The sequence below is a fragment of the Thalassophryne amazonica genome, chromosome 7 (assembly GCF_902500255.1).
Source record: "Thalassophryne amazonica chromosome 7, fThaAma1.1, whole genome shotgun sequence".
Classification (NCBI taxonomy): Eukaryota; Metazoa; Chordata; class Actinopteri; order Batrachoidiformes; family Batrachoididae; genus Thalassophryne; species Thalassophryne amazonica.
In genome coordinates this window covers 115292022-115310927 of record NC_047109.1, presented here as the reverse complement: position 1 = coordinate 115310927, position 18906 = coordinate 115292022, and the positions used below count along the sequence as shown (strand labels likewise).

The following is an 18906-nucleotide window of genomic DNA, read 5'->3' as shown; positions in this document are numbered from 1 at the left end:
GCCGTCTCAAGGTGCCTCACACAGAACAGTTCAATATAAAAAATTAAAATAAATAAATAAAAATAAAAAAATTCAAATACCTAATTAAAAACAGAAGTAAAAGAATAAAACATAACAAAATAAAAACTACTCATAAGAAAGAGAATAAGTCTTGACTTAAAAATGTCCACAGACTCCGACTGCCTCACTGAGGGCCATGTACTGGCTAACCCAGAATGAGAATGCCCACTCAACAAACTTCCCCAGGCTTCTGGACCTGATGAAGGGACTTGGGCTGTCATACCTGGCTTTTCCCCTTTGGGTACCTCTAGAATGGCCAATTTTTAGCTTGAATTTTCAAAAGCTCCCCCCCTTCCGCCCCCCCCCCCCCCCCCCGACATTATCTGTATATATTTTTTTCTTTGAAATGAAACCGTCCCTTCATGAACAGCGACATGACGTCTCCTAACCCGGCAGAATATTGATGAAGTACCCGGATGTTAATGCATTTTCTGTTGTGAGGATGTAGGAACACGGACCCACAACAGGGGGCATTAAATGAACGGGCAATGGATAAGCCAAACAGTAACAATTTAATGTTGTGAAGTGCACAACGGAATACAGACAAATACAGTTTTGATACTACAAACAATTATATGTTGAGTGACGTGTGGGCAGGCTTGAGGATAGGAGACGTCCGTCCAGAACCGAGCCAGATCCCACACGGCCCTCACCGCCAACGGATCTGAAGAACACCGGAGCCGCCAAGTCCTGGATCCCCAGGTGGCCACCGTCTCCAGCTGTCAGACCTGGTACTGCTGGTAGAGAACAGAAACAGTATAGATGAGTGTGAGTTTGCACACTCAGTAATCCCACAGTCTGTGTTCTTTTGGGAGGGAGCACCTCCACCTCCAATCACACACTCGTGCAGCTCCTGTCTAACCACTTATCTGGTTGGGGTGTGAAGCGAAGCCGTCGCTGATCACACCAAACGCCAATCCCACAGATAAGGCACCACTACAGGAAAACGGCTGCAAAAAGGTATCAGACTATAAGTCAGAGTTAAGTTTAGCAGAGAAATTACCTCTTCTGGTAGCTGATTTCTCGGCAGGGAGGTGGAGTTGCAGTCCGGCCTTTATGGTGGTGGTGATGTGATGTGGATGAGTGACAGCTGGTACTGATGACGAGTGACAGCTGTCACTCCCGGTTGCTATGACGCCCTCTCGTGCTTGAAGCCCGCACTTCAAGCAGGGCGCCATCTGGTGGTGATGCGCCATCAGTACCTCCTCTTCAGCGGCCCACACATTTTCAATGGAGATCCGCGACTGGACATACTCAGAAAAATGCTCGCAAAATACATGTTAAAAAATGCCATTTTGACCTGGATATTGAGCCAGTAAAATTAAATTACATTAAATTATGTCAGGAAAGCATTAAACATACTCTGACACACACACACACACACACACACACACACACACACACACACACACACACACACACACACACACACACACACACACACACACACACACACACACACATTCCCAAATATTAGTGTTGAAAGTTACACGGATCTGCGCTGTTCAAGCTGCTGAGCTGAGGCGTCCTGCTGCAGCTGCTGTTCAACGCAGCTCCTAAAACCATTACAATACATTTATATACATATTATATTTTTACACAATTATCCTTTATTGACCGAGTTTCATTCATGAAGTCAGTGGTGTGGGTACACATCTCTATGTGTGGCTGTGACTGTGAGCGGCACAGCGCGGGTCATTATAATCTCATTATTTTAAGATGCAAATTAAAAAAAATCCCCAGTCTTGTCGAACAATTTTAATCACTAACGACAAGTATTTTAACTAGACATTGGTCTAGCAGTGGAAAATATCAACTAGACATAAGTGAAGAGTTAATGGTCCGTGTCATCAGGCGACACAGGTACAGCAGGAAACATCAGCTGTTTGTCATCCAAATATCATGGACAAAGTGACAAGAAGAACCAAAACCACTTACTTATGGAAGGAAATATTGTCTCCCTTGTTCCTCCGTTTGTGGCTTTGCTAACATGCACAGCTTTCCGGCATATTCCACCTGTTTCTTAACTTCTATGCACGTAAATCACTAACTTGCCCAGAATTAAAATGGCGACCACGCCTCCTTACTGACAGTATTTACTTAATGGTTTTCATTATGCTTTTGTTCTTATTTTGAAAGTTCAATAAGTGGACTGATATGTTAAACATGGTGCAAATTTACTGAACAAGTAGTAGACTTTTTTTTTGTTTTGTATATTGTTCTGCAAGCCACTTTTAATTACAAATTCATCTGCATCTGCATCTTTCATTATCCTTCATTTGTTTGGCATTTTTTGTTGAAGATTTAGCAGGTGAACACTGGGTGTGTTTAAAACAATATTGTGGATGCTCTTATTTCATAATGTGAAGTAAAACAGAGCATGCCATGTAAAAGAAACAGTTTTATTTTTGCTTAATAAACTGTACTATGTGGTCAAGACTATTTATATTTAGTTTCTTTTGTCTGTATTAGTATATTTGATATTGGAGTAATCCACACATAATTGAAAGTAATCAAATTACATTACTTTAATATTATGGTACTTGGATTACGTTACTGATTACATTTTTCAACAGGTAGCTAGTAACTGTATCGAAATACATTTTTAAAGTAACCCTCCCAACCATGTGTGTGTGTGTGTGTGTATATATATATATATATATATATATATATATATTTTTTTTTTTTTTTTTTTTTTTTTTTTTTCCAACTGAATACACCACAAAGACAAGATATTTAATGTTTAAACTGATAAAGTTTGTTTTTGTGCAAATATTTGCTCATTTTGAAATGGATGCCTCCTGCAACACATTTCAAAAAAGTTGGGACGGGGCAACAAAAAACGGGGAAAGTTGATGAATGCTCAAAGAGCACCTAATTGGAAACAAGTGAGTGTCATGATTGGGTATAAAAGGAGCATCCCTAAAAGGCTCAGCCGTTCACAAGCATAGATGGGGTGAGGATCACCACTTTGTGAACAAATGTGTGAAAAAATAGTCCAACAGTTTAAGAACAATGTTTCTCAATGTTCAATTGCAAGGAATTTAGGGATCAGAAGATTCAGAGAATCTGGAGAACTTTCTACACGTAAGCGGCAAGGCTGAAAACCACCATTGAATGCCCGTGACCTTTGATCCCTCAGGCGGCACTGCATTAAAAGCCAACATCATTGTGTAAAGGATCTTACCGTGTGGGCTCAGGAACACTTCAGAAAACCATTGTCAGTTAACACAGTTCGTCGCTACATCTACAAGTGCAAGTTAAAACTCTACCATGCAAAGCGAAAGCCATACATCAACAACATCCAGAAACGCCGCCACCTTCTCTGGGCCTGAGCTCATTTGAAATGGACAGATGCAAAGTGGAAAAGTATGCTGTGGTCTGATGAGTCCACATTTCAAATTGTTTTTGGAAATTATGGACGTTGTGTCCTCTGGACAAAAGAGGAAAAAGACCATCCAGATTGTTACCAGTGCAAAGTTCAAAAGCCAGCATCTCTGATGGTATGGGGGTGTGTTAGTGCCAATGGCATGGACAACTTACACATCTGTGATGGCACCATCAATGCTGAAAGGTACATCCAGGTTTTGGAGCAACACATGCTGCCATCCAAGCAACGTCTTTTCAGGGACGTCCCTACTTATTTCAGCAAGATAATGCCAAGCCACATTCTGCATGTGTTACAACAGCGTGGTTTCGTATTAAGAGTGCGGGTACTAGACTGGCCTGCCTGCAGTCCAGACCTGTCGCCCATTGAAAATGTGTGGCACATTATGAAGCGAAAAATACGACAACGGAGACCCCGGACTGTTGAACAACTGAAGTTGTACATCAAGCAAGAATGGGAAAGAATTCCACCTACAGCTTCAACAATTAGTGTCCTCAGTTCCCAAACGCTTATTGAGTGTTGTTAGAAGGAAAGGTGATGTAACACAGTGGGAAACATACCACCGTCCCAGCTTTTTTGAAACGTGTTGCAGGCATCCATTTAAAAATGAGCAAATATTTGCACAAAAACTAAATAAGGTTTATCAGTTTGAACATTAAATATCTTGTCTTTATGCTGTATTCAGTTGAATATAGGTTGAAGAGGATTTGCAAATTATTGTGTTCTGTTTTTATTTACATTTTACACAACTTCACAACTTAATTGGAATTGGGGTTGTAGAATTCCTCTAATTCTTACACATTTCTTAGAATTTCTCTTGGTAAGATGAAAGTTGTCCGCAAGCACCTGAGATCTTAATGAGGGCTCATAAGGTGCCAAACTGGTAAAAGTAGTGAGGAAGACTTTTAAGAAGCCAAAGAGTGTCTTAAGCCGACAAGCTGGTGGAAAAGACAGAGAGGAAGCGGAGATATTCTCTGTATGTAGGATGACAGTGAGTCAGTAACACACTACCGGCTTCATCTGTGTACTTATTTTATGTTAATTTACTGTCTTAATGTATTTATAAGTTGTTTAGGTTGTCATTATCTTATTCACACATTAATACAAGTATTATTATATATATTATTATATTATACGTATATATTATATTATTATTATATATATCATTATAGTATTATTATTCATATTATCATTATTTGTATTATTATTATTATCAGTATTATTGATTTATTTTATTATTACTTCTGTTTTGTCATTTGATTTTAAATTGAGAACAGAAATAAGTGTTTTCACTTGTGTCATGCATGTAACTCTAATGTATTTACAATTATATTATGTGCTTACATTAAACTTTATAAACTCACGCACACTTTTAATATGTAGATAATCGGCATGTGACTGACATACGTTCAAACATCAAGCTGTGTAAAAAGTAATTTTGTGGTGAGCTGCGTGAAATAATGAAAGACAAGCGAGCGCTTTTGGTTTTTTTGGCACGCTCCCACTAGGAGGCACTCTTATTTTACAGATAAAACAACACAGGGACGACATCAAACACGATACACTTTTCACTTATGGTTTCTCCTCGAGCTCCAGCAAATTATTATTTTCATTATTGTCCTCTGGGTACTGAATTAAACGTTCTGTCCTTAAATTGTCAGAATGCTCCAAAGAGTGCTCACCTGTGTTTGGCAGAGGTCAGGGTTACATTCCGGTGGCTAATTTGTCTCTGTTTGTTTCAGAATTTAGTGGGAGCCACAAAATTGCAGTCACCTTTTTGTTTTTTAATTTTTGCACTGACAGTCGCCGCTGGTCTGATGTTTGTCCTGGACGTTTGAGGGCACAAAAACTGTTTTGAAGAGGCGCTAACCCTGTGAAGTGTCTTGGAATATTGTTGCGTGGTCAACACTGAAAATGACCTTGTGGTGATTTGGTGCCATGTTCCCAACAAAGTGACAACTAACGTAAAAATATTGTTTTGCAATAAAGGTGTCAGATGATGAGAAATGTTGTGTTGTACTTTATTTTGTACTTTCATTGTTGTCTTCTGTTTCTCTTTGCAGCCTAATCGATGTGACCACTGTCCTCAGACATTTAACATGGAGTTCAACCTTAAACTCCACAAGTCCACGCACACAACCTCTGACCCCACCTGTCCTGTGTGCCATAAAAAGTTCTCCCGTGTTGCCAGCCTCAAAGCCCACATCATGATGCACGAGAAGGAGGAGGTTCGTGAAGTGCAGTACTCTGACCAGCTGACAGTGACCTCATGACCTCTAAGAGTGACGTTGTTCCCGTCTCCACTCACCTTCGCCTGTTTTGCTGCCTCTTTTGCAGAATTTGATATGTACAGAATGTGGAGATGAGTTCATTATTCAGAGTCAGCTGGCGCTCCATTTAGAGGAGCACCGTAAAGAGCTGTCAGGTGTCAAAATGTACGCCTGCAAGACCTGCGGCGAGGAGTTCAAGATGTCCGCACACCTCAAGGAACACATGAAGTGTCACGTCAAGATGAGGTAAGACTGGGTGCCAGATCCTGATTAAATCAGGCAAAAAGCAGCTTCATATTAAAATACTTGCATAAATACTGCATCGGCCTGAATATAAGACAGTCCTGATTGCAAGACCCTGCATCTTGTTTTTTGAAAACATGCTTTCTGAAGATCAAGTCTTCAGAAATTGCTGAAAAACCCATGAAACCCCACATGGCCTTCTGGCAGCATTATGGGGGCATTGTTTAGTCTGGTAGACATGAAATGATTGTTTTGCCTCATCTCTGCTCCTTCGCACGGCTTCGCATGCTGCAGTGAGCGTCCTGATTTACAGCATCTTTTTCAGATCACAGGAGACATGCATTTGCATATATTCATTGCAATTTGAGAAAATAAGAATATGATTGTGGACATTCATTCTTTTATTTTCTATACCCACTTCCTCCAGTCAAGAGTTAACAGGGGGCTGGAGCCTATAGAAGCAGCCATGGGGCATGAGGCAGGGTACATCCTGGACAGGCCACCAGTCTGCCACATGGTCACATATAGATGGACAAACACATTCACATCTGCACGTATACCTACAGACAATTTAAAGTTTCCAATTCACCTAACCTGCATGGCTTTGGAAGTAGGAGGAAGCTCCTGTCCAGTCGCTCTTACTGCGTATTGTGTAATGGCATCTCCTCTGATTGTAGGAAATTAAGGTTGGGGTTCCTCAGGGATCCGTTTTAGGCCCCCTGCTTTTTTCCCTTTATGTAGCACCTCTTGGGAATATATTGCGGCGCTTTGGTTTTTCCTTTCATTGCTATGCTGATGACACTCAATTGTACATGCCAATAACTGCTGGTAATCTCACTCACATAAAGTCTTTGGAAGATTGCCTTGCATCAGTAAGAAGTTGGATGTCTAATAACTTCCTACTTTTAAATTCTGATAAGACTGAAGTTATGGTTCTTGGTCCAGCGAGGTATCTGCATAAATTTGATCAGTTAGCACTTAGCTTAGGTCCGTGTGTTATACATCATATGGATAAAGTGAGGAGCCTTGGAGTAGTTTTTGATCCTATGTTGTCCTTTGATCTCCACATTAGAGACATTACGAGGACTGCTTTCTTCCATTTGTGAAATATAGCGAAGATTCGTCCCATCCTGTCTATGACTGATGCTGAGACTTTGATTCATGCATTTGTCTCTTCTAGATTGGACTATTGTAATGCTCTGTTTTCTGGCTTACCACAGTCTAGGATTAGGGGTCTTCAACTGGTTCAAAATGCTGCTGCCAGACTCTTGACACAAAGCAGAAAGTTTGACCACATTAAACCCGTTTTGGCGTCCCTGCACTGGTTTCCTGTTCCTGCAAGATCGGATTTTAAAGTACTGTTATTAGTTTATAAAACTGTTCATGGACTTGCACCTCCCTATCTGGCTGACCTGGTAAGCCCTTATGTACCAGCTCGGGCCCTGCGTTCTCAGGGTGCAGGACTTCTGTGTGTTCCCAGGGTGAATAAAAAGTCTGCCAGTCACAGCGCTTTCTCCTACCATGCCCCAGCTCTGTGGAACGATCTCCCAGCACACATTCGGCAGTCGGATACTGTGGAGATTTTTAAGTCACGTTTAAAGACTCATTTGTTTTCTCTGTTTTATCATTGGTATTATGAAGTGTTTTTATTCTTGTATTCTTTTATGGTTGTCTTTCTTTTATGGTCATTGTTTTTTTTATTGTGTTTTAAATTTTTCATTGTTTTTTGTGTGAAGCGCCTTGAGACGATTTTATCGTGAATTAGTAAATTTGAAATTTAAATTTTGGAGCACCCAGAGGGAACCCACACAAACACAGGCAGAACATGCAAACTCCACACACAACGGACTAGATGGAAAGCGATTTCATGACCTTTTTGCTGAGGCAAGAGTGTTAACCACTAAGCCATTGTGTTGCCCTTGGTATTGTGCTGCCCTTAATTGTGGACAGTCAGTAATATTATGTTGAATTTATTGAGTCTAGCCTGGAGAGGTGAATGTATGCTCGGGAGAGAAGGGGAATGAAAATCAGTAGGCACAAGACTTGTTTGTTTGTGCTCCACGTCACTCACAAACGTGGAGCATGGTGGAATAGTGGAGGTGGTGAAGGTAGATGACTTTAAATACTTGGGATCAACTATCCAGGGTCATGGAGTGTGTTGGAGACGTGAAGAAAAGAATGCATGCAGGGCGGAGAAAGGTGGCAGGAGTGATTTTCCATTGAGTATCTGCACAAGTGAAAGGGAAAGCTTAAAGACTGTAGTGAGACCAGCTATGTTGTACAGCTTAGAGACAGTAGCGCTAAAAAGACAGGAGGCGGAGCTGAAGATGCTGTGATTTTGTTTTGGAGTGTCGAGGGTGGACAGGATGAAGAATGAACATACCAGAGGGACAGCTCAGGTGGGACAGTGAGATTGAGATGGTTTGGACATGTGCAGAGGAGCGACCCAGGGTATATAGGGAGAAAGATGCTGAGGATGGAGCTACCAGGCAGGAGGAGAAGAGGGAGGACAAAGAGGAGGTTTATGGATGTGCTGATGGAGGACATGCAAGTGGTCGGTGAGACAGAGGAAGACACAGAGGACAGGGTGAGATGGAAACCACTGATCTGCTGTTTAGCCCACTAATGAGATGATGATGAATTTGTGTTCAATCATGGGGAACTAAGACTTTCAAAGTTGAGCTGAAACTTTAGCAATTAATTTCCTTTTTTGTTTGTTTGTTTGTTTTTGTTTTGTTTTTTTTAATTATATGCATTATAACAGTTTACAGAAAAATCTAATTCTAAGAGCGCGTTCTGTAGGAGTCAAAAAGAATGCTAAATGTACCCTAATTAACTAAATCAAAAAGGAAATGAAGACAGAGTCTGTTAACAGACTGTCTCTGAGAGCAGTTGGCTCTTCAGTGTGGGTTTGAAGCTGCTGTTTGATGCCATCAGGGGTTTGGTTCCAGCACTGCAGCAGTTAAAAGGTTATTTTGCCTTGATCGGTTCTGACGAGTTGGTATTACCAAGAAAGTTTCCTCCAGTGATCCGAGCGGTCGAGCAGGTGTGTACTGCCAAAACATATCTGAGATGTCATTTGGTCCTTTCACATTTAATGATTTATAAAAAAGGGGGAAAAAGAGGCAATAATGCTTTAAAAGTCCATTCTGGGACTTACTGGAAGCCAGTGTCAAGATGTTAAGTGTTGGTGTCACGTGGTCAGTGCTTCTAAGTTTAGTAGGAACTGTAGCAGCTGCATTTATTTATTATTATTATTACCTAAAGCTGATTAATGCCCTTTTTTGGACGACCTGTAAAAAGTGAAACTGCAGTAATCAACCCTGCTGGAAACTCAAACACAGTGATTTGCTTTTTAAATCCAGTTTTGTCGTAAGACCTTGATGTTTGCTTCTGTTTTTGAGAGCAAAAACCAACTTTATGTAATGTTTCACATGACTGTTAAAACTGATATTGGTCAATTAAGGCATCTAAGTTTTTAAGTTTGTCCTAAATCTCGCTTCATTTTTCCCCAAATAAGATAATTTCAGTATTTTATTCAGCTGAAGAACATTTTGAGACATTTGGTTGTTGCAGGACTCTGCTTAACCCTGGAGGTCACTTGTCATGCTGGGAAAGTTGGGTGTCAGGTCTACGCGTGTGTGTGTATGTGTGTGTATGTGTGTGTGTGTGTGTGTGTGTGTGTATACAGTGAGGCAAATAAGTATTTGATCCACTGTCAATTTTGCAAGTTTTCCACCTACAATGAATGTAGAGGTCTGTAAGTTTTATCATAGGTTCACTTCAACTGTGAGAGACAGATGATTTTTAAATAATGAATATGCATTTTATTGCATGAAATAAGTATTTGAACACCTACCAACCAGCAAGAATTCTGTCTCACACAGACCTGTTAATTTTTCTTTAAGAAGCCCTCTTATTCTGCACTCTTTACCTGTATTAATTGCACCTGTTTGAACTTGTTACCTGTATAAAAGACACCTGTTCACACACTCAATCAACCACACTCCAACCTGTCCACCATGTTTAAGGACACCAGGGACAAAACTGTAGACCTGCACAAGGCTGGGATGGACTACAGGACAACAGGCAAGCAGCTTGGTAGAAGACAACAACTGTTATGATTATTTATTAGAAAGTGGAAGAAACACAAGATGACTGTCAATCTCCCTCGGCCTGGGATTCCATGCAAGATCTCATCTTGTGGGGTAAGGATGATTCTGAGAAAGCTCAGAACTACACAAGAGGACCTGGTCAATGACCTGAAGAGAGCTGGGACCACAGTCAAAAAGATTACATTAGTAACACATGATGCTGTCATGGTTTAAAATCGTGCAGGGCAGCAAGGTCCCCCTGCTCACGCACATGTCCACATGTCCTGCACATGTCCAGGCCCGTTTGAAGTTCACCAGTGACCATCTGGATGATCCAGAGGAGGCATGGGAGAAGGTCATGTGATCAGATGAGACCAAAATAGAACTTTTGGTATCAACTCCATTCGCTGTGTTTGAAGGATGAGAACAACCCCAAGAACACTGTCCCAACGGTGAAGCATGGGGGTGGAAACCTCATTTTTGGGGGTGCTTTCCTGCAAAGGGAACAGGACGACTGCACCGTATTGAAGGGAGGATGATTGGGGTCATGTATCATGAGATTTTGGCAAACAACCTCCTTCACTCAGTAAGAGCATTGAAGATGGGTCATGGCTGGGTCTTCCACCATGACAATGACCCCAAACACACAGGCAATTTAAATTTATTTTCATTTATATAGCGCCAAATCACAACAGAGTTGCCTCAAAGCGCTTCACACAGTCAGGTTTATTTTTAAATTCGGCCCTCAGTGCAGTGTTTAGGTTTTGTTCATTTTGCTTTTAATTTTCAGATGGTCCACTGTTGACACCGGCATTTTATTTCACATTTAACATTTTTGTATAACTTTGAAACTGATGAACATAAACATTTGAGTATCTGACGAGATCTCAGGTTTACTTTATTTAAAAAAAAAAAAATCCACCTACAACACGTTTAAGATATGAAGTAAATCTAACAAGGTTTGGTTCACCAATGGGGGAAAAAAATCCAATTTTGCACTGCTGTGATGATCCTGTGTGGTTCACTTTTTGCCAATATAGCTTTTATTTGTAGCTGAATTGATTTTTTTGTTGTTTTTTTACTCATCCCACAGAGCGGTTACTTCTAGTTCCAGAAACTACAAGAAAAACATCGATCGCAGCGGCTTCACCAACAGCTGCCATCACTGTGGAAAGGCGTTCAAGAAACCCAGCCAGCTGGTTCGGCACATACGAATACACACAGGTGAGCAGATGTCCGGACATGTTCTACACCGATTACGCACATTTTTGTTTGTGCCGACAGGAGAAAATCCTTTCAGAGGCCATGTGAAGCCTGCTGCAGCCTGCAGGATTTGGTAGTGATGTCAGCATTCCTCTGCGTCTTGTGTTGTGCCATTTTTGGAAATTGTGTTTCCTCACTTTGTTTTGAAGAGTTCATCATTTTTCACCATTTTCCTTTATTTTCTGCCACTTATCCGGGTAGCAGACCAAGCAAGTCCTCTAACTGCTCCAGACGGATTCCGAGGTGTTCCCAACACAGCCAGCTGGGAAATATAACCCCTCCAGCATGTCCTAGGGTCTTCCCCGGCATCTTCTCCCAGTTGGACGTGCTTGCGAGAGCTCCCTAGGGAGATGACCAGGATTTCTGAAAGACCTCAGCTGGCTCCTTTAAGTGTGAAGAAGCAGCGGCTCTACTCAGTCCCCCCTGGATACTCGAGCTTCTCACCCTGTCCCCGAGTGTAAACCCAAATACCCGACAGAGGAACCTCACTTACATTGCTTATATCCATGGCCTTGTTCTTTTGGTTATTACTTAGAGTTTGTGACCATACACGAGGACAGGAGTGTAAACTGACTGGTAAATCAAGACCCTCACCTTCTTGTTCAGCTCTTTCTTCACCATGATGTTCTGGTCAGAGCATCCGCAGGACCTCTAGTGTAGCGCCAACCTGTTTGTTGATCTAACACTCCATCTAACCCCCCACTCATCAAGAAGACCCAGAGAAACTTGAACTCCTCCGCTTGGGGTAGTAACTCATTTTGAGGAGTTACTGTGAACAATACAAACATCAGAACTGTCATTACATCATCAAGGCTTAGACTTTTGGGCTGTAAGTTGTAACGTGTTGACTTTATTGCAGTCCTAAGCTTGCATGGATTGGAACAAAAGGTTGACTGACCTTGACTTTGTGGATAATGCTGTGATCTTTGTGCAGTTATTGGATAGCCTGATTGCAGCACTTGAGGAGTTGAGTGAGGACTGTCTGGGTTTTTTTGATTGTCCTGGATCAAGACAAGCATCCAACCTTTCAGTGACTTCATGGACTTTAGAAGGCCATTAGAAGTTTATCTCTTTGCAGTGAAGGTGTCAAACCTGCCAAGACATTCACTCATCTCTGCAGTGACTTTGATATCTTTTGGCCCTTACGCTTTGAGGCCGATCGATGCCTGTGAAGATCTGATGGAGTTATGAGGTTGGTGGACAGCGGTGTTTGGTGATGCAGATACCTTTTCAGGAGAATGATGCTGGTGTTTCCTGTGGTTGTGAGACTCAGACGTTCACCTGTGACTTGAGGTGATGACTTGGATGTCTTTGGTGCCAAGTCTCTTTGGAGGATTCTTGTGTCCTGATGAAATGACCTCTTGTCAAATGACCAGTATCACGTGCATTGTGAGGCACCGTAAACATCTTCAGCATATGAAAGCTTCACTTGTGTGAACATCTTAAAACTTTTAAAACTTCTCAGTCAGGACTCAGAACACATTTGGGAATGTGATCCCACCAGCTTTAATTTATGATAAAAGCTGAACCTGCTGTGTGCAGTTAGACATTCTCCATGTAGCACTTTATTTCAGGTTTAATGTGTCTTAAATGTAGGTGCAGGCAGATTTACTGAATCCAGGTTGGTTTAGTACCCAGTACCTGCTGTGTGTGAGGGCCGGCATACATCAGTACGACTCATCACTCAGCTTTCCCAAAGAGATGTTGTGTGGGCAGAATTTAAATATGCTGTTTAACGTTGGCTGTTCGTCTGTTGCTGCATTCGGTCTGCTTAGTGTTGCCAGAGGTTCCGCCCACATATTCATATGCTGTCAACATGTTTATTTGGTTTGGCTGAATGGATGAGTAGTTCTCAATTAGACTGTCAGTTATTGTTACAATTCATTGTTTAGTCTGTAAAATGTCAGGAGATAATGTCCATTAGAAAATAATGTCATTTCTGTTTTCTAAAAACCAAACATCCCCTTTAGTTTGCTGGTTGCACCAAACAATACAAAACTCAGTTATGTGACCAAACTTCAACATTTTACCTTGATGAATTCTTTACAGTTATTAATTTAGTATCAGAATAGCTGGATATAATTTTTTTAAAATCATAACAGCTGTAGACGCTTTTTCTCACACATACAGGTGGCTTTTATTAATGAAGTCTTCCCATTCAGTTCAATTTATTTTTATGGCACCAAATTACAGCATGAGTTGCCCCAAGGCACTGCACAAGGGTAACCTCAAACCTTAGGCAACGTAGACAACAGTGGTCAGGAAGAACTCCCCCAGGCGTAATTTCAGGAACAAACCTCAAGCAGACCAGACTCAGGAGTGCAACCAATTGCTTAGGCCATATTGTTGTTCTGGCAGTCCCTCAATGGTGAGGAAGCTTGGCTCTTGAGTGATTCCCGGATGAGTATCTACACCCAGGGTTGATCCAGAGATGCCTGTGTGTGGGTTTGTTTCATGTGGGAATGTTGTGAGCCAATAAACACACAGTCCTTGACAGATCCTTATCCTCATCTGATGAGTGGGGAAATCCCAGACGATCAGGGTCTGAGGACCTGCTGCTGCCTTCATTCACCTTCACAACCGTTGGGTTTACAAGACATCACCTCCTCCGCCTGATCTGCCGTTGAGGACTTCTTGTTTCACCAGAGCCCTGTTAGCTGTCTCATGCTCAGAGTTGCTGTTGGGCCTTCATGGTTACCGTAGCGGCCATGAGGCACACAAGGTCCCCACTGTACTTCACGCCAACAGGCAATCCCCTACATGATCCGTTACCCTGGTGTCATGATGATTTTGGCACCCCTGTAGAACATATGTTATGTTATGAAAGAGGTTAATTTTCAGTAAATAAAGGTTTCACCTATGGGTCCAGATACTGAATACTGTCATCACCCGTATTAAAAATACCTTAATATGTCTTTAGTAAGTGTATAAAATTAGTGACTGCAACTTAAAGAAGCCATCAGCATTCATTCTGCGTAAAAACAATAATCTTCTTCTTTTTAATAAATACAGTCACTGTTTAGTTAGATTCCAATCCCGACATAAAAGTCTGAAATTATTGAAATGTGATTTATCCCTTTGGTAATTTTTTGACCTTTGCCTAATTAATAACATCATGTCCTTGTTCAGGTGAGAGGCCCTTTAAATGCACACACTGCGGCAAAGCTTTCAACCAGAAGGTGGTGCTGCAGACTCATATGGTGCGCCACACGGGGGAGAAACCTCACGTCTGCATGTTCTGCCCTGCTTCCTTCTCTCAGAAGGGGAACCTGCACTCTCACGTTCAGAGAGTTCACTCCGAGGTAAGAACCAAGACCCTGAGGTTTTAAAGTTCCGCCCTCAAACAACTGCACCTCTTTCAAAGAAACCATGTGGCTGTTACACCTTTAAAGTCAACTTGCTGATGCTTGCAGTGAGACAGTGTGACTGTACAGCCGTGTCAGTGTTCAGCTGCATGTGCAGGATCCTTGTTTTTCTTCCCCAAAGACATAAAAATGTGAATGTGAAACTCTGGTCAAACTTTGACAGTAAAAATGGTTAAACTACTTGAATTATAAAAACACCTGCACAATCACATTCATGGCCAAAGTGTGAAGACTGTTTGGAAAAAATATCACCCAGATGGATTTATTGATTTTTTTATTTATTTATTTATTTATTTTGAATGAACTGCAGTCAAAGTCCCCATGAAAAGTAAGAAAATTGAATTTTGATTTTATCCTTTTCAGTTTTATGGTTCAGAAAACATTTTTTCAAGGTGTAATGTGTTTGATACGTCTGTACTATGGGCTTAAATGCCAGAGACCTTTATGGATTTTTAAGGAGTTATGTTGTCCCAGTTTATCCATCCATTGATCCATTTTCTTCCGCTTTATCTGGAGTCGGGTCGTGGGGGCAGCAGCTCAAGCAAAGCCGCCCAGACCTCCCGATCCACACACACCTCCCCCAGCTCCTCCGGGGGAACCCCGAGGCATTCACAAGCCAGCCAAGAGGCGTAGTCCCTCCAGTTTCCCCGAGGCCTCCTCCCGATGGGACATCCCCGGAACACCTCTCCAGCGAGGTGTCCAGGGGGCATCTGGAAAAGATGCCCGAGAAACCTCAACTGGCTCCTTTCAATGTGGAGGAGCAGCGGCTCGACTCTGAGCTCCTTCCGAGTGACCGAGCTCCTCACCCTATCTCTAAGGGAGCGCCCAGCCACCCTGCGGAGGAAACTCATCTCGGCCGCTTGTACTCGCGATCTCGTTTTTTCGGTCATGAGCCAAATCTCATGACCATAGGTGAGGGTCGGAACGTAGATCGATCAGTAAATCGAGAGCTTTGCCCCCCTGCTCAGCTCTCTCTTCACCACTACGGTCCGATACAGCGACCGCATCACTGCAGACGCCTGTCCGCACTTTATGCAAACAGGCAGACACCGATCCGTCTGTCGATCTCACGCTCCATCCGTCCCTCGCTTGTGAACAAGACCCCGAGATACTTAAACTTCTCCACTTGAGGCAAGGACACTCCACCGACCTGAAGAGGGCAAGGCGCCTTTTTCCGGTCGAGAACCATGGCCTCGGATGTGGAGGTGCTGATTTTCATCCCGGACGCTTCACACTCGGCTGCAAACCGCCCAGCGCATGCTGAAGGTCCTGATTTGATGAAGCCAACAGAACCACATCGTCCGCAAACAGCAGAGATGAGATTCTGCGTTTCCCAAACCGGACCCCCCTCTACACCCTGGCTGTGCCTAGAAATTCTGTCCATAAAGGTAATGAACAGAACCGGTGACAAAGGGCAGCCCTGGCGGGGGCCAACGTACACTGGAAACAGGTTTGACTTACCAGGCTTGGCCTGTTTCCAAGCCTGTCCCAGTTTATTTCTTGCAAAGTCCAATTTTACAAACAGACACGCTTACTGGGGTGGAATAAAATTTTACCTATACCAACCCAAGGTCTGCAACACTGTAAGTTTTCAACAGCTGTTATTCCATGCAAAAGGGATGTTCTTCCAGGCTTCAGCATTGTCAGAATGTCCGGTGCTTCTCAGAGGCAAGATGAATGTAAACTGCGAAGGACACTCACTGGAACACACTGAACATTTTTAGTCTCCTGAAGAAGATCTTGAATGCATCAAAAGTTTGATTTTGTTGCACTTTTATGTAAAAATAAATAAATAAATAAATAAAAATGTTCCATGTGCTCCAGTGAATGCTGTACTGCCGTTATTCCATCATTTTTAAGTTTTTTTTCTTTCTTTCTGATGACCAGAAGGAGAGCTCACTTTTCACCTGTTTAAAAGTCTCTAGATCCTTTTATTGGTTTATAAAGCCCTTAAAAGACCTTTCTCATAATCCATTTATCAGAGTTGCTTTTGGCTTCTGAACCCTCCAGAACCCTCTCAAGGATGGTTGTGTGGGTTCTCTGGTGCTATTTGCATTCATTTGTTTTTTAATTGTGAAAGCATTTTGTGTTGTTACATTTTATCTGTATGAAATGTGCTGCATAAATAAAACTGGACGTTTGTTTGATTGTGATTTGAACCGTACTGTCACCTTGAATCTGGGATTCGTACCTAGTGGCCGCAGGGATGAGACATTTCCACGCAGTGGCAGTCCACCACTCATTTATTTTGCTCTGAAAGTGGATGAAATTAATACATTTATGTTTTAAATGTACAAAAATTTCCCCCAGGGGAGCAATACACATTTTTTTTTTTAAATTAAACAAATTAAAATAAATATATTAAGTCTGCATTGACTTCCTGTTGGTTTTGGAATCAATTTCAAGATTGATTTTATTTATTTTAAAAATGTATTTAATTGAAATTTATTTCATTTTATATAGCGCATTTAAATGACAACAGAGTTGCCTCAAGGCACTTTACACGAGTAAGGTCTAACCTTACCAACTCAGAGAGCAAGCCCACAGGCAACAGTGATAAGGAAAAACTGATAATGAGGAAGAAACCTCAAGCAGGCCAGACTCAGAGGGGTGACCCACTGCTTAGGCCATTCTAACAGTTACAAGATTTTTGCAAAGTTTTACAAAGCTGAAGAAACAGGAAACAGAAAAACTCAGGGAACCAAGAACCCAATGTGGAGAGAGGAGAACCTTCCAGAAGGACATTTAGCGATTTCTTTTTTTTTGTAATTTATTTGAATATATTATTTATGTATTTATTATGCATTTATTTATTTATGTGAACTTTTTAAATACCAAAATGGGCAAAATATCGCACCTGTGTATTCGTCGCATCTGTCAAAGAGTCCCCCCGTGCAAAATCCCCCACATAACTTTTTCCCTTTGACGTTATCTTATGTATTATTATTATTCCGATTATTATTATTATTATTATTCAGATTATTGTTATCATTTCTTTAGCTATTTTCTACTTTATTAATATTTCTTCTTTTCTTTCTTTTTGTATAGTGCATTAAGAGCCTTCCTCTGTGTTTTCTTTCCTCTTACAATGAATAGACTCCAAGAGAGCCCCACACAAGAATTCCTCGTGCCTGGACTGTTTGGCTTATGCACAAATAAAGAATTTTGAATCTTGAAAGATGAAAAAAAAAACCCAAATAGGTCACATTTATTACCTCTTCATGCAGCAAGAAGGCACGCCAGCAAAATTGTTAATATTCACCTCCTTGGCAATTACCTGGGCTTGGAGACATATACTCAACAAAAATATAAACGCAACACTTTTGGTTTTGCTCCCATTTTGTATGAGATGAACTCAAAGATCTAAAACTTTTTCCACATACACAATATCACCATTTCCCTCAAATATTGTTCACAAACCAGTCTAAATCTGTGATAGTGAGCACTTCTCCTTTGCTGAGATAATCCATCCCACCTCACAGGTGTGCCATATCAAGATGCTGATTAGACACCATGATTAGTGCACAGGTGTGCCTTAGACTGCCCACAATAAAAGGCCACTCTGAAAGGTGCAGTTTTATCACACAGCACAATGCCACAGATGTCGCAAGATTTGAGGGAGCGTGCAGTTGGCATGCTGACAGCAGGAATGTCAACCAGAGCTGTTGCTCGTGTATTGAATGTTCATTTCTCTACCATAAGCCATCTCCAAAGGCGTTTCAGAGAATTTGGCAGTACATCCAACCAGCCTCACAACCGCAGACCACGTGTAACCACACCAGCCCAGGACCTCCACATCCAGCATGTTCACCTCCAAGATTGTCTGAGACCAGCCATTCGGACAGCTGCTGAAACAATCGGTTTGCATAACCAAAGAATTTCTGCACAAACTGTCAGAAACCGTCTCAGGGAAGCTCATCTGCATGCTCGTCGTCCTCATCGGGGTCTCGACCTGACTCCAGTTCGTCGTCGTAACCGACTTGAGTGGGCAAATGCTCACATTCGCTGGCATTTGGCACATTGGAGAGGTGTTCTCTTCATGGATGAATCCTGGTTCACACTGTTCAGGGCAGATGGTAGACAGCGTGTGTGGCGTCGTGTGGGTGAGCGGTTTTCTGATGTCAATGTTGTGGATCGAGTGGCCCATGGTGGGGTTATGGTATGGGCAGGCGTCTGTTATGGACGAAGAACACAGGTGCATTTTATTGATGGCATTTTGAATG

The 18906-nt window shown here is 41.9% G+C and overlaps 1 protein-coding gene across 1 annotated transcript in view; it reads left to right on the top strand.

Moving 5' to 3' along the window:
* LOC117514799 (zinc finger protein 236-like) overlaps positions 1 to 18906 on the top strand; it is a 240910-nt gene that overhangs the window by 16246 nt on the left and 205758 nt on the right. The window contains exons 3-6 of the mRNA XM_034175391.1: positions 5512 to 5676; positions 5786 to 5964; positions 11149 to 11279; positions 14448 to 14620. Of these exons, the coding sequence (XP_034031282.1) occupies positions 5512 to 5676; positions 5786 to 5964; positions 11149 to 11279; positions 14448 to 14620 (648 nt within the window). The remainder of the gene's footprint in view (positions 1 to 5511; positions 5677 to 5785; positions 5965 to 11148; positions 11280 to 14447; positions 14621 to 18906) is intronic.